The sequence below is a fragment of the Lissotriton helveticus genome, chromosome 7 (genome assembly GCF_964261635.1).
Source record: "Lissotriton helveticus chromosome 7, aLisHel1.1, whole genome shotgun sequence".
NCBI classification, from domain to species: domain Eukaryota; kingdom Metazoa; phylum Chordata; class Amphibia; order Caudata; family Salamandridae; genus Lissotriton; species Lissotriton helveticus.
The window spans coordinates 389,709,714-389,725,886 of NC_136068.1; the positions used below are offsets into that span (position 1 = coordinate 389,709,714).

A 16,173-nucleotide genomic window follows, 5' to 3' on the forward strand; every position below is an offset into this window, starting at 1 on the left:
TCAACCATTCACCAATGGCTCTCACCACCAACCCCATCCCCAATGCACCTCCTGACCTGACTTTATCCACCCTCCAACAAGTCAAAGAGGATATTCTACAAATCAAAAAAGATGTCCACGCAATCAAAGACCTTCTCTCCTCACAGCCCAGTCTACTTCCCACCATCCCTCTACCCTACAAACGACGCACCCTCCCTACATACCCTCGCCTCCAACGACACCCGCGCTGGCCGACTATCCCAGTTCGCAATAACTCCCACCGCCCCCGTCGTGTCCTCAACCCATTGTCGGACCGCGACCTATGCTCTCTCCTACGCTCTTATGGCCCAAGTCCGGTAAAAGACATATCCAACACACACATCCCCATACCCACAATTCTTACAAACCCTCTGAGACGCCCAACACTCAACAACAGAGGTTCCGTCCCTAACAACCTCAGAAAAGTCCCCCTCACACTAGAAAGCTCGACCACCCTTCTCTCTCCCAAACTCAAATGTATCCTACTCAACTGCAGATCGGCCCAGAGACACTCCTCCGACATCGCTGATCTCGTCTCAGCCATGGATCTGGACCTAGCCATTCTAACGGAAACGTGGCTTACTGAAGCCTCTACCCCGATTATGGACATACTAGTCCCCCCCATTATCACATCATTAGGCTGGACAGGTCTCCTGGCAAGACGGGCGGGGGAATTGCATGCATTTTTAGGAGCAACCTCTCCGTTACTAAAGTCACCTCGCCCTCCCTTTCCTCCTGTGAACTCCTCTGCCACGACATCACCAGCGAGGGCAAGCAAGTTTGTGCTTTACATCTCATCTATCACCCGCCTGGTGACAATCTCATATTCACCCAACAACTCATGGACATGATCACTTCCAATGCCGGTCGGCAGACCACCCAAGTCTACCTGGGTGACTTCAATCTCCACTGGAACGATCAGAAAGACACAGTGGTGAATAGTCTCAAAACTTTCCTTAATGCGCTTGACCTCACCCAAATATGCGATAGACCAACACACGACAAAGGCTCGATACTCGATCTCATCATTGCCAAAGAGAACTCTACACAACTGGAGGCGATACTACCCTGCGACTGGTCAGATCACCACATTATCACCTTCTTTATCAATGAAAAAGTTAAACCTAACCCGGCTCAACCAATCAAATCCAAAACATGGAAAAGGGACATGAAGAATCTTAACCCCTCTACCCTGCCTCCCCACATCGGCAATCTCCTCCTTCCCCCTTCTGGTGCCTCGGATGTTCAATCACTGATCGACCACTACCTTGACTCTATGAATACAATAGTCAATTAAGTCGCCCCACTGCAACTGAAGAGAGCCTCCACCAAAATTTCTAACCCCTGGTATGATGATAGACTCAATGACGACAGGCGTACTATGCGAATGGCAGAGCGCACCTGGAGATCGGACCCTTCAGCACTGCACCTCAAAAGGCTTAAGAACAAGAGAAATGCCTACTTCAGGAAAATAAAGCGCACAAAGTCGGACTTCTTTAGCCGCCAGTTGGACCAAGCAAAAAACAGGCCAAGAAAGCTGTTCGAACTAATCAAGACCCAAACATAGACACAACCCTTACAATCAAACAGCACAACAAGCGACACCCCACACTGTGAAGCCTTCTCTGCTTTCTTTAAGCTAAAGACTGACAACATAAGAAATGACCTCATCATGGATGTAAGCCGATTCCCCAACCACACCAGAATGACTAACACTCAACCTAAAAACAAGGCATCTTGGCTGGACTTCGATACCTATTCGGAAGAAGCAATACACAAACTGCTCTGCACCTTGAAGCCCTCTAATCACCTCACAGACCCTCTACCTGCTAATGCTGTAAAGGATTTCATCCCCTTGCTCCTCCCTCTCTGGACCAAAATCATCAACAGCTCCCTGCAACAAGGCCTCATTCCAGACTCCCTCAAGGTGGGGCAAGTCACGCCTATACTCAAGAAACCTACAGCTGATCCGTCTGACCTAAACAACTACCGGCCCATCACCAATATCCCCACCCTGGCCAAACTGCTGGAGAAATGTGTCCAACTCCAACTAACAAAACACATTGACCAATTTGACCTCCTCAACCCTCATCAATCAGGCTTCCGAGCGAAACATAGCACAGAAACAGCTATGACACACATAATTGATGACGCCCTCCAAATTCTTGATCGCAATGAGTCCTGCCTCCTCATCCTTCTTGACCTCTCGTCAGCATTTGACACGGTCAAACATGAGAACTTGCTGGAGCTGCTAAGCACCAGAATGGGTCTATCGGGAACTGTTCTCAAATGGTTTTCGTCCTTCCTTCACAACCGGTCTCAGAAGTTCAAGATCGACAATGTGCTATCTACACCTGTGCCGGCAGATCTAGGTGTTCCACAAGGATCCTCCCTCTCCCCCACACTGTTCAACCTCGTCATGGAACCGCTCGCCACCTTGCTCCAAGCTTCCAATGTCCAATTCCATATGTACGCCGACGACACACAACTTTACCTAAAGCTACAATCCCCAGAAGATATCAAACATCTGAATTCCACGCTTATTAACACTCAATCTTGGCTGGCCGATAATCACCTCAAACTAAACACTCTGAAAACTGAGTTCCTACTCATCTCACCCCCGGCGAAAATTTCCACCACCCAAACCTGGCTCAATAACCTAACAGCACTCAATGTCCAACCTACCATCGTGGATTCGGCGAAATCCCTAGGCATCACACTCGACGCCAAGCTCAACATGCAGCAGCACGTTAGCAAAGCCACAAAAGCAGCTAATTTCCAAATCAACACTCTGAGGAAAATTAAACCCTTCCTCCCTGCCGAAGACTTCCAAACTGCTGTACAAGCTTTAGTCATCCCTCGAATAGACTACGGAATTGTGGCCCTCAGCGGACTCCCGCTATCCACAACAGCACCCTTAAGAGCCTCCCTGAACGCTGCCGCGAGACTCATTACTGGCTCAAGAAAACATTCGCATATATCCCCAGACTTAAAGTCTCTAAAATGGCTGCCCTTTGAAGCCAGAATACAGCTAAAAATTGCAGTTATGACACACGCGGCCATGCACCACAATGCACCCAACTACCTCGCTCAAAAGTTGTCTATATCAGGAGGCTCGAGATCCAATAGAAGTACAAAAAATCTACTTCTGAAACCTCGTAGATTCCGGAAAGAGAAAACATACAAGCGCTCCTTCTCAGGAATGGCACCCAGGATCTGGAATGCGCTCCCTCCTGAAACCAGGCTTATCTCCTCCACTGCACTCTTCAAGAAAGAGGTGAAAACCATCCTTCTGGCCAAGATCTCCTGAACCTTATAGGTGCTGGATCAGAGACTCTGCATTGCTTTGTATCACTGTTCACCTTGTCCTTTGGCACTATACTTCTACTTGATGGGGACACTACTACGCTACTCTCTTACTACCGACCAATATATGATACACGTTGGTTTACCGATTCACTCTCCCGATGCCCCCACTCAGTGTTCTCTCTATACTAAAACATTGGTATAAGCCATCCACACACCCAAGGTGTACCTGAACACCTCTGTAGTGGGATCAATGACTTGTACCGTCTGATATTACTTGTTTACCTGATTATATACTGATATGTTTTATGTATGTTATTATTATCCTACCATGTTAGTGACTATTATACTGCTCCCATTTTCTCTGTTCATTCCTACTGCCCCTACCCTGTCTTTGTGAAGCGCTCTGATATCTGTAAGGATCTTGTTCGCGCTATACAAAACTTTGAATAAATAAATAAATAAATAAATCTACTACTACTATGAAACCAGTATACTGTTGCAATCAATGTTCCCTCACATTTCTTTCCTCTGTGTGGGGCAGTGTAGGGTCTCTGTGCGCTATGTGGCAATGTGCACCAGGAACCAAACCGCGCGTGTGCAGCACCAAATATCACTCCAAGCTTTTGCTTAAAAAAAACTGAAAAGACGGTGCATTTCCACACATACTGCGCCACGTTAAGGGACTTAAGGCAGATTTGCAATTTGGATACACACGCCAAGACATGAATTGGTTACACAGGCAGGTACACTTCAAGTTTAGAAAAACACAAGACTCCAACGGTGGTACCATCATTTATCTTATGCAACTAGCAACCACTGACAAAGCCAATAGTCCAACTTGTTGTAGGTATGATGTTACTTGTTGTATCATATATCTGGATGCAATGACTGAAACAAGGATATTAAGTGATTTACCCAGAATCACAGGATGTTGAGCGTCGTTGCCAAGACTTGAACCCCGTTCCCCAGCTTCGAGTTAGACCGCCCTAGCCACAAGGCTACATCCTCTCCCCATATATAGCTAGGGTTTACCTGAGGTGGGTACCTACCTCACACAGACAGTAAAAACATCTCCCTAGTCCTAGATAAATTAGTTCCTTGCCCAAAAGCAGGGTCAGTAAATAGGATGGTAGCTGTTGACACCAACTCTACAGGAATGAAGAACAGGGGGAAACTGCTGGCTGTAATGGGAACTTGTTTAAGTGAAGGAGTTAGGTCCTTAGCAAGTGGAGAGGCTGGACCTTAGCTATAGTATTTGAGAAAAGAAAATGCCCCCCACTTATTTATCAAAAAAGCTCTTACTTATGAGCAACACATCCACTCGGATTAGATATGTTTGGTATGTTTATTTATACCATGAATTCAACCATCAATTCAGAAAATTCTATACATTTCATGTCAGACAAAGAACACCAAATAATTAACTGAATTTTGAAACATACAAAAAGAAAAAATCACAAATACTTCTACTATATACACAACAAAGCATGACATTAATTTTAGAAAACAGATCACAAAAGTCAATAAATGAAAACTTCTTTTCACAGTAATGAGTTCTGAGGCATATAGTAATAACAAGGCCCTGAAGAGAACTCGTAACTGATGTACGAAGTTCGAAACGCGTCGGCAAGAAAGGGGATAGAAATAACAGGCATCCATTACATATAAATAACACGACCCCTAAAAAAACGAGTGTTGTGCAACAATTGATGTATTGTGATATCTCCTTTCATTTGTGACTTTGTTCATTACTGTGAAAAGAAGTTTTCATTTATTGACTTTTGTGATCTGTTTTCTAAAATTAATGTCATGCTTTGTTGTGTATATAGTAGAAGTATTTGTGATTTTTTCTTTTTGTATGTTTCAAAATTCAGTTAATTATTTGGTGTTCTTTGTCTGACATGAAATGTATAGAATTTTCTGAATTGATGGTTGAATTCATGGTATAAATAAACATACCAAACATATCTAATCCGAGTGGATGTGTTGCTCATAAGTAAGAGCTTTTTTGATAAATAAGTGGGGGGCATTTTCTTTTCTCAAAGGCTGTAATGGGAAGGCACCTCCTACACTTAGTGGTGGTTGCAGGACTCCTCAGCATAATAGAAGTCCAGGATCCTTCTGAAGCCTTGATGTGGAGACGAGGGCCATTGCAATACAGGGTAATCATATTTGTCAACTCATGTGAACATAATTATGAGGGTTGCAAACTTTGCATTCGGAGGTGGTCTGCTTTCTGCTGAGAGTTGGAAGAGTTTTTGTCTGGGAGGTAGTATTAATATCAATATGACCTTGACAATGATGCAACTCTATTTAATCTTGATCGTGGCTCGAAACAGAACAGAGGTAAATGTGGTCAAGGTGAATTATTGTATGATGACCTTAGAAGTGACTTCCTCATTCACAAATTAACATAGAAATGGTTTGGAAGCTGTGACCCTTATACTAACAATCAAATGATGTAATCAGATATTACCAGAAACAGTGGATTGATCATCTGTAGTGGTTACTTATTCTTTAAATGCAAATTGTAATTTGTGGAGTGATGATGGATTCTTGTTTTGCATCAATATAAACCCATCTCTTGATAGGTCATTGGGAAAGAACTGTAAAATTGACCCACTAATGTCAGCAATGCAGCAGCTCTACAAACATGGCGTGTAAAGCAAACACTGTGTTTGTAGATTTGCTGAAATTCTCTTAATAGAGGGCAGCTGCGAAGTGATTGTGGTTCTTTGTTAAAGTTTTCAGGTTAATCGCAGCGCCCGTCTGGGGCCCCAATTAACGAGAAAATTTTTACCATGGCACACAATCACCCCACAGCCCAGCTCTATTTATTAAGAAGATAAATTCAGCAAGTCTAGAAACATGGCATGTGCTTTACACGCTGTGTTTGTAGAGTTGTTGTATTTCTTTTAATAGAGCTGGTCAGTGGGGGGATTGTGTGACTTAGCTAAAGTTTTCAGGTTAATCGCAGCGCCCGTCTAGAGCTGCAATTAACAAGAAAACTTTAACAAAGGCCCACAATCGCCCCGCAGCCCAGCTCTGTTAAGAAGATATATTCAGCAAGTCTACAAACACAGCATGTGCTTTACACGCCATGTTTGTAGAGTTGCTGAATTTGTTTTGTTACTAAAGCGCAGCTGTGGGAAGATTGTGTGCTTGTGTTTAACGTATTCATGTTAATTGCAGCTCGCGACGGCGCTGCAATTAACATGAATACTTAAACAAAAGCACACAATATGCCCTGCAGCCGGACTCTAGATTCAAAAGAAGATAGCAAGTGCCCTCCATAATCCCACAGGCTGCCGCAAGACTTACCTGCCACTCCCCCGTCTTCTGTTAGTCTATTCAGCTGCTCTCCGCAACCAGGAAACACCAGTTTTTCACGCTGCTCACTTTTTAAGAGTAGTGGCGCGAACGCTCTTCCGGGATGTGCTGTGTGCGCCCTCCATACACGGCACTACCCGCTCTGGGCAACAGAGGTGCGCACGCGTGCATGCGCGCACCTTATTGGGAACAGAGGTTGGAATATAGTTTCACTCTGTGCTTATGGTTTAGGCTTCTCTGCCGGTATTATAGCTTGTAAGAAGAGAAACACACACTTCATCTAGACACTTGAGGCTGGAGCCCTCAACGTACATAGCTGGTAATGTTAGATCTCTGAATACTTCCAATCAATGTTGTAAACCAGAAGCCCTGGACAGCAGACAGGTCTGTCTGTTGTCCACTCATGGCAGACTCTGCACTACACAAATGCCAATAATGTAACGTCATTTGCCAGAGGTGGCCGGTAGTTACTGGAACCAATACAGCAGAGCCAAGACATACCACTACACTCGTTGCAAATAGTACTAAAGTCTGATGCAGTGTCTGCTTCCTTTTAAACATGGCTGTAAAATCTGAGCAGCTTTTGTTGCTGCATAGTCAGTGATATGTACGAGGAATAGGATTCCACAGTTAATCCTACATGAGACTGGTGGCTCAAAACTGTGCAGCAGCTCAGATTCGAGGGCAGGTGTGTCACAGGTTAATCCGAACGGTACTACGATGACTTACATAAGCAATTTCAACATCCTTCTGTAGATCTCAAAATGGGAAGAGGAGAAGCAAACAGATCAAGTGACCAGCCAGTGGGAGGCTTAGCACACATGGAATCAATAGAGTACAAAGAGATTAGGTGGGCCAAGGAGGAGAAAGGGCAATACTCTGTCATATTCTACGGCAGGTACTTTGACATAAGCCAAAAAAGCAGAAATGAGAACAAAGTGTGAAAAAATTACCAATGCCTGGAGCTATTCATATCGACCCTCTGTCATCCAAAAGCATAATGACACCACTGTATAGAAAATAAGTCTTACAGAACTGCAGTATATATACTAGACTGTAACAACGCAGATCCACAAGTGTATGAAGACTGGTTTCATATAATGAAAAAAAAACTGCCAGCAAGCTCCAATTTGATAAATGTAACTGTTATGCCTTCGTGACATTTCAGGTCTTTAAAGTTGTTTTCATAAAGTGTGGACCATCTGCAGTCAGACTGTTCAATACACATGAAAAAGAAAATATATACACAGGGATACAGATTCTATGGATTGTGCAGAGGATAAAATGTTCCAACTATAGCATTTTAATAGTTTAAACAATTTCTACATTACACAAAATGTACATCTCCTCCTGAACATCTGTACAGTAATTAGCAATGGCAGAGGCTTGATCAATTAATTTAGTATAGGAGGAACAGTACACATTTTCGCTAATCACACCACCATTTTGGAAATTACAAATTCCACATAGTGTGAACAATATAAACACAAACTTGAGAGGGGGGATGAAGAAATAAGTCTGTATCATTTGTTTAATTATTCTCCAGTCCAGATATGATTTAGCAAGTTCAACTGAGTTCTTATAAATTATCATTTATTCAACATCGGATTCCCATGCCGATCGCCATGAAAGTCCCAAATGTTCCACCACTCTGCATCATCGTTTTTCCAACTCCACCCATAAGCTCGCGTCCTCTCATACCAAACCTAGAGCATAAAAATTAAGCAATGGTCAATGCCAGAAATGTAAAAAATTTAGATGCGCTAATTAAAGGAAAATAATTATTAATCACCATTCAGGATTATATTCATTGCTGCCTGTTATAAAATCACCTGACTACTCATGAAAAAGACAAATACTCTGTTTCGAAGTTCAGCCCACCTCTGTTGGACAACAGCCTCAATGCAGTGTTTCAAAAGGAATGCACTGTCAGACAATCCCAATGACAGTGCATTACAGTTCCTTCCCTTGATCTAAATGCGGGATATGTCACCTTTCCCAAGGGGAACCATAAGTACTTTGGCCTTTAGTGGGTTATACTTGAGGATTTTAGTCAAATTGGTGTAATATGGCGATAGGTCATGGCGAAGCTGTAGGAATTAATAGAATTGAGAGTTGTGAAGTTGAAAGGTGCTTGCAATTCTTGAAATGACTTCACACGAGAGCCCTGCCAGATATCCCCCACCCTCAAAATTCCTACGAGGTACCATGTGTGGAATCCTTCTAGCCTTGTCACCTGTTCCAACCAGTGCCCCTGCGAGAGAGGAGTTTCCAAGGTGAGTCTGTGGTCCCATCCTGTACAGCCCAACTCTGATCTCCAGGCCAGTAGAACCACCCTTGAAAACTCCGGAGTGGAAGGGGTCTGGGGCTCCATAGGGCACGTCCAGTATGTTATTGCACCCCATGTGAGAGAGATTAGTTTGGAAGGTCAGGTCCTGCCAACCCCATGAAGCAGGTCATTAACCACTACCATTTTCAACACCCAATAGTAAAGGGCTACATCCACCGCCCTCAACCCTCCATCGTATATTGTCTGAATACACATGCCAAAAGCAATGTGGGGCAGTCAATGCGCCCACCAGAACACCTGTATCTATGCCTGTACATTGGCGAACCAAGTCTGTGGGATCAGCAATGGAACGTTCTGAAGAACATAAAGGAAACTTGGCTGGACCATCATCTTGAAGATAGGTATTCTCCCCAGGAGTTTTAGTTGCAGCATTGTGCAGCGATCAAGGTCCTTCCGCATCCAGCCAGGAGGGGTGTAAGACTGAGGCTTCACATAAGGTTGGGAAGAAGAGTTATGAATCCCTAAATATATTTGAAGATGAGCCAATGAACTGCAATGAGCCTGCCAGTTCACTGTTCTCTTATCATTCGTATGGGGATACAAGAGGGATTTCGCCCAGTTCCCCTGGAGACCCGAGGCCTGCCCTTCTAAGTCCAGGATTTGGGCACAGTGTCGGCTGGGCGAGACAGAAACAACAACACATCATTGTCATAGAGGGCACTGCGGTCTCATGCCTCACACCCTGGGGAATCGCCACACTTGGGCTTCGCATCGAATCCATGCCGCTCGCGGTTCCACTGCTAAGACAAACAAGAGAGAGATGGCAGGAGCCAGCCCTATCTGGTCCCTCCCTGTATCGGGGATGAACGAGATAGAGTACCAGAACATAGGCTATGAAACGGCCCCGAACCCTAGTTTAGTATTAGCTACATTTAATGGATATGTTTTTTCAACAGCTATGCATAATGTAGGAAGAGCATTTTCAATCATAGTTTAAAATTGTTTCCCGGTGGCCATAGATAATAAAGGCTGCTTGAAAAAAGGCTTCAAAACGTTGATTTCTGGGAAATAAGCCTCGAGACTTGAACTCCTCTTGGGTCGTATGACAGTGGTAATTCACGCCCGTTGAAAGCCTCCATAACTAAGTTTCCGAATGGTATATTAGGAAGCACTTGATTTGAAAGGCGATTTTTTTCAATTCATCTGAAACATAGAGGTTTCTTTTGATTCATGATGAATATATGCCAAGCAAAATTAGTCCAAAAGCTGCAGCGTAAAACCACATTAAGTGGTCTGTGTAGCTATTGAAGGACATAAGGAAAACAGCTTGTGAAATTTGCTGAATGGTACCTAATGCATTAGGTAACTGGTAAGAGCATGCCAAAGAATCATGACAAAAACTCAATGTCATGAAGTTTGTCAATTCCATCGCATGAAGAGTGAGATAATCAATGACCCGTTTGGGTGAATACCCAGTCACTAACACCAAATGAAAATGTCGAAGAGCAGTAAGGCGTTCCTCAACTAATTGTAGGAAACGTATCCTGCCTTATTCGCCATGTGTGACGGTCTTCAAAGAAATAGCGTCTCCATTAAAAGAGGAATCAAGGAATGTGTATACATGTTGCAAAAAAGTTGTTATATAAAAAGTAGAAAACGCACTTCAAATCAAGGTGTTCATGTTTGAGAAGTACACTTTCAAGAGGCCCCCAACCTCATTGTATGCATTATACTTTAAAAGAGTAAATTAGTTTGTCAGTATACATGACTACATTATTGCAAAAAAGTGTTTACAGCAATTGTCGGTTTTATGTTTCCTATAAATGCTGAACAAGGTTATTCTAATGGGTTAGTTCTTCCATCATAATCCACATCTATATTATCCATTTAAATGAAAAGAATAGGATTTTATCCAAACATACCTTAGACATGAAAATGTACCGAAGAGGGCACCTGCTGCCATTCCAACGGCACACCCCATCATAAAACCCATCTTTACTCTATCAAAACAGCTGGGTTGTGACTGCCCATACGGTCCTACGGCGACAGGCATCCTAAACAAAAAAAGAGTGTTAAGAGAAAAACTGAATACACAATGCCTAAGAAAGTACTCATGTCAAAGCATACAACTTAGGCTTGATTACTAAATCAGATCCATTAAATACCGACAGAATAAGAACCACCACACCAACAGTTCTGGGGGAAAAAAAGCATTTTGTCTAGATCAGTGGTTCTTAACCTGTGGTCCAATGACCACTGGGTGTCTGCAAGGCCTACGCAGGGAGCCTGTGACTGTTTAAGAAAAAAAACATTAATACATGCAAATTAATAAAGTATATACAAATAAAGAAGCAAAACTGAAAATGTTACAACTTTTTTTATATTTGATTGTGAAATAAAAAAATATTTCAGTTTCTGAACATTCGTACGACGTGTACTTGTTTCTATATTTTTGTGTAATTACTTTGAGGTTCAAATCATAGAAACTGCTGAGGCTGGGGGTCCCCATCTTCAAATAATGACTCAGTGGGGGCCCTGGAATCCTGAAATGATTCCGTGGTGGTCTGCAGAAGTCAAAAGTTTAAGAACCGCTGGTCTAGATAGTTTCAATCAATCCTGCAGACTCCTAACTTATTTAAGTTTGCATGAGCTTACAGAAATATGGGTTTTTATGAAAAGTTGAACTATATATACACACGATGGCACTGAGACTAAAATCCAATGGCAGGCAAAGTTTTGCTGCTAAGTCTGTATGTATTTTTGTGGCCGGTTTATTCCAGTGAACTCAGAAACTTGCAGGAGCAGTAGAGGTGTTTTAAGTGTTCGCTGTACTGTTCGTCAGAAGAGTATGCCTTTGCTGACAGGGGGTCACCTAAAGTTAACCTCATCATGAGTGAGGATGACAACTGCCGCTGCACTACAGGCTACGGGAAAACTGGCTGTGGTGGCAGTTTGTTTTTGGTTCACTAGTAGTGGAAAGGGTTTCTGTTTGTTTTGGTAGGTGGAAGCATGTTTCCTCTGCTCTGGTGAAACGCTTCCCTTCTTGCCCGTGTTCTTAGCTGTTGCTTACCGAAGATAATCCTTACCTAATGTAAAGAAAAAACTGGTGACAATCCAAAATCCCATTTTAGCCATTTCTACCTGTTCTTACCTGGGACTCTGCTGTGGAACAAAGAATACTAACTTCTTCAGGACTAGTTGAAGTGCTTAATTTTTATTTTTATAGGCTGTACTATGGTTGGTGTCGGATTTCCACTAAAGTGCATACATATTAGTCCTTCTTGCTCAGTAAGCTGTGAGTTGCTTAGCCACCGAGGTCACTGTACACCAGACCCGAAAATATACATTACCAAGAATTAAATCTCTTTAAGATAACAGTTCTTCCATTAAGACTGTTAAAGGATGTACTCGAAGGAAGAAGCATTTGTAAATATGAGCCTTTGTAAATATGAAAAGAAGTTAACTCAATTTACGCTGCAAGAAGATGAGTACTCCTGAAAAGAGAGATTTGTCACGAGCCGGTTCGCGTACCATAAGTGGCACCTGTGGGATTTTTTTTTGCCTGTTCTAAAGTTGGAACAAAATGTGTACATTTGGACAAAACGCAATATGCTAACATGAACAGAATGTTTCATTCAAACGTCGACAGTTTACTATGTTTAAATATTTAGTTCATGCGACTTGTCCCCTACTTACGTGGACCTTCACTGTATTCTACCTAATGTCCGATGTCCGCTGCTTTTTTGTAAACGGATATCATTTGTGCTTAATGTTAGCACTTCCGGGTTGCACAACAACCAGTTCCATGACAGAACACATTTTATGAATAGAAAGTACTACTAAATGTGTAAAATAACCTAGGATTGGAGCATATGAGCTCTCTGAGCCAATTCCCGTGCGCGCTATCGAATTCCAAAGTCTGATTGGATGTGGGGGCCGCCCTACTCTCTGCCCCCTCGATAGTCACGGTAGGTGGCGCACAGATTTTGAAGCGGTTTCAACTTTATTGGAGTCCTCCTGAGGTGATAGACGGAGGGTGTGTGCTCGTGATACTTTGTCCCGTTTTAGTGCTGCGTATTAGTTGGTATTTCCACCGAAAACATTTAACCCATTCTCTCTGGATGTCTTCGGAGATGTGCCCTACTGGACAGCTCAGACTGCTGCAAAAAAGCATGGCTCACTGAATGAGCGGTTCACTTCAGACCTGCCTTTGCTTCAGCAGACAGAAGCAGCAGCGCTCCGAGCAGAGCTACTGATATAAATACACCCGTCGCTTCAGTTATTGGGATGCTCAACCAGGGTCTCTAAAGCGCAAAACTGTTCGGTTTGTTTAGCGGAGGGTGAGCTCTGACACCTCAAGTTATTATTTAACCCGTTCGCTGCTAGTTTTTTAAAAAATTATTTATTTATTTTTATTTAATGCGATTTTATATAGCGCGAACACTACCCGAAGGTGTCAGAGCGCTTTACATAAGAACCAGTTGCGATACATAAGGACTCATGATTACGTGCGTTGCATAAAAGATACAAAACAATAAATTGCAAATGTACAAGTTATAGTCACACAAGGAGGAGCACTCAAGGAAGGGATACGAATGGATATACTCCAAGAGTCACATAGGAATGGTAGAGAGGACAAAGGTCTACAGCATATACTAGTGATTAGAGTTATCTCTATCCACGCAGGGAAGGGATACGAATGGATATACTCTAAGAGTCACATAGGAATGGTAGAGAGTACAAAGGTCTACAGCATATACTAGTGATTAGAGTTATCTCTATATACATAGGGAAGGGATACAATGGATATACTCTAACAGTCACAAAGGAATGGTAGAGAGTACAAAGGTCTACAGCATATACTAGTGATTAGAGTTATCTCTATATACAAATAGTAGATTTTCTCGGGTCAAGACCCAAAAAACCAGGAGAGCAGAGATTCATTAAGTGGGGTCGGCGGGGGGACGCAGTCACAACATCAATCGGAGCGCTTTACAAGAGTAACCACAGCAGTACAGTAAGTTACACAAAATTACACATTACAAAACAGGGGGTAGGGAAATGAGAAAACTCGAGGATGGCAAAAACGAAGGCGCTGGGTGAGGTAACGAAAAGCAGTGGTATGGTTGTAAGAGAGGCTGAAAGTAAAAGACAAGAACAATTTAAGGGGCAGGGGAAGGAAGAGGTGGGACAGAGAGAAATGGGAAGGATGGCAGAAAAGGACAGAAGAGCAAGAGCGAGACAAAACGAGCAAGACAGCAAAGAGTGGATCGGAGGCACAGGAGAGACAACAGAAAGGTCGCCGGGACAGAGGAAGAGGTCAGAGATCGCTAAAATGGCGGATCAGGAGAAGGGCAGCAGAAGAAGAGAGCCACAAAATGAAAATGGCGGGGAGCACCAAGGTCCAAGTCCGACATCCAAGGCAGAGGGCCACCACAGCCAGCAAGTCCGGAGGGAGAAAGGCAGTCGGCCCCAAGCCACAGCCGCCCCATCCATGAGCAGCGGGGGCAGAGGTGCTCAATCCGGAGACCAGGGCTCAAGGAACAAAGGCCGCGGGCGCCAAGGCAGCTGTCCGCAGAACGGGAGGCAGCAAGGTCCAAAAACCATGTCAAAGGCAGGAAGGAGCGTCTCACCAGAACACGAGCCGCAGAGAAATGGGCCCAAGAGTGGCCGCGGAGAGCGGCAAAGACTCCAAACCTCCGCCCTGACCCAAATTGGCCCGAGGTCTAGCAAGGAGGCGAGCGGAGAAGCTAGAAGAATCGGAGGGGGCTCCTCTCCGTTAAAGTTAAGGAGTGAAGAGCTCAGAGCAGCCACGGAGAGCATAGTCGGCACCCTCTCACCTCGGCCGCGTCCCAAAGCCAATCCACCAGTCCCGCGAAGAGGCAAAGCAGGCAGGCCGGCCGGCCGAAGAGAAAGGCAGCAGCAATCGGGCCCAGAGACAGGACGGGGAGTCCCCGCCCGGCTCCTCCACAACCCTCCGGGGAGACCAGTCGAGCACCGGGCATCGGCCACAAAGTGAAGAGACCCGTCCAGTGCTCCGAACCAGGCATTGAAGAGGACATGGTGGGGGGAAGACAAAGACCAGCAGCGGAGTCTGGAGGGGAGCAATGCCCTGTGCCACCCCCACAGCCGAGCAGAGCGGCTCCACCGGACATCGGCCATGCCCGCTCAGGAACTCCGCGGGAGAAAAGCCTCGAGCGCCAGCTCAGACGAGCATCCCGGGCCCAAAAACGCTGGAATGGGGCATCGAGGAGCAACAAGGACCCAGGAGAGCGGCCCATCCCCAGGGGAGGTGGAAATCCGGGGAATACAGCCTAAAAGGCCGTGTCCGTGTCCCTGTAACGTTTTGACCACATAAGGTATCCACGCCAAATGTGCGTCCTTGTCTTCCACCATCATGAGGATTCTAAAGGTACCAATGGTTTTTGGATTCCCCTGGAGGGGACCCAGAAATGAGCGAAAATACAGCTCATTTTTTTGGGGGGGGGGGGGGGGATGGGAAAAAAGTGTTTCAAATGAAAGTGTCTGTGTTTTTTCCCTGCAAATGGTATCTGTTGTGTTCTGGGCCCACATTCTAAGTAAGGACTGCCACACACACACAGTATCTGTAGTCATTCAACTAGGTGGGTCACGTCACTCGTGACGCCGGTGGTGGATGGGTGTGGGGTGTGTGTGCCCATTCCCATAGGGGGAGTGGTTATTAAACCAGTCCCTGTCGAGACACTCAATCAATCAATCAATTTATTTGTAAAGCGCGCTACATACCCGCGAGGGTCTCAAGGTGCGGGGGGTGGGAGGAGGGGGGCTGCTACTGGTCGAAAAGCCAGGTCTTGAGAAGTCTTCTGAAGGCCAGCAGGTCCTGGGTCTGTCGTAGGCCGGTAGGGAGGCGGCGAGGTAGGAGAAGGATCTGTCGCCGGCGGTGGTTTTCCGGATGCGTGGAACTGTGGCGAGGTTGGCAGAGCGGAGGCTGCGGGTGGGGGTGTAGAAGCTGAGTCGGTCGTTGAGGTATGCTGGTCCGGCGTTGTGTAGGGCTTTGTGTGCGTGGTTGAGGAGTTTGAAGGTGATCCTGTTGTTGACGGGGAGCCAATGCCGGCCTCTCAAGTGGGGTGTGATGTGGCTGCGTCGGGGGACGTCGTGGATCAGTCGTGCCGAGGCGTTCTGGATGCGTTGCAGCCGTCTCAGGAGCGTGGTTGTTCCTGCGTAGAGGGCGTTCCCATAGTCCAGTT

General features: G+C 44.9%; 1 protein-coding gene across 1 annotated transcript; it reads right to left on the reverse strand.

Moving 5' to 3' along the window:
- Window positions 1-7,937: 7,937 nt before the first annotated feature.
- Window positions 7,938-12,759, reverse strand: ROMO1 (reactive oxygen species modulator 1). The gene is made up of 3 exons (XM_078650511.1): window positions 12,644-12,759; window positions 10,870-11,001; window positions 7,938-8,363 (listed from the first exon to the last, which is right to left on the reverse strand). Exons 2-3 carry the CDS (start codon window positions 10,998-11,000, stop codon window positions 8,255-8,257), a joined length of 240 nt encoding a protein of 79 aa, XP_078506637.1. The 5' UTR covers window position 11,001; window positions 12,644-12,759; the 3' UTR covers window positions 7,938-8,254.
- Between the last annotated feature and the right edge of the window lie 3,414 nt (window positions 12,760-16,173).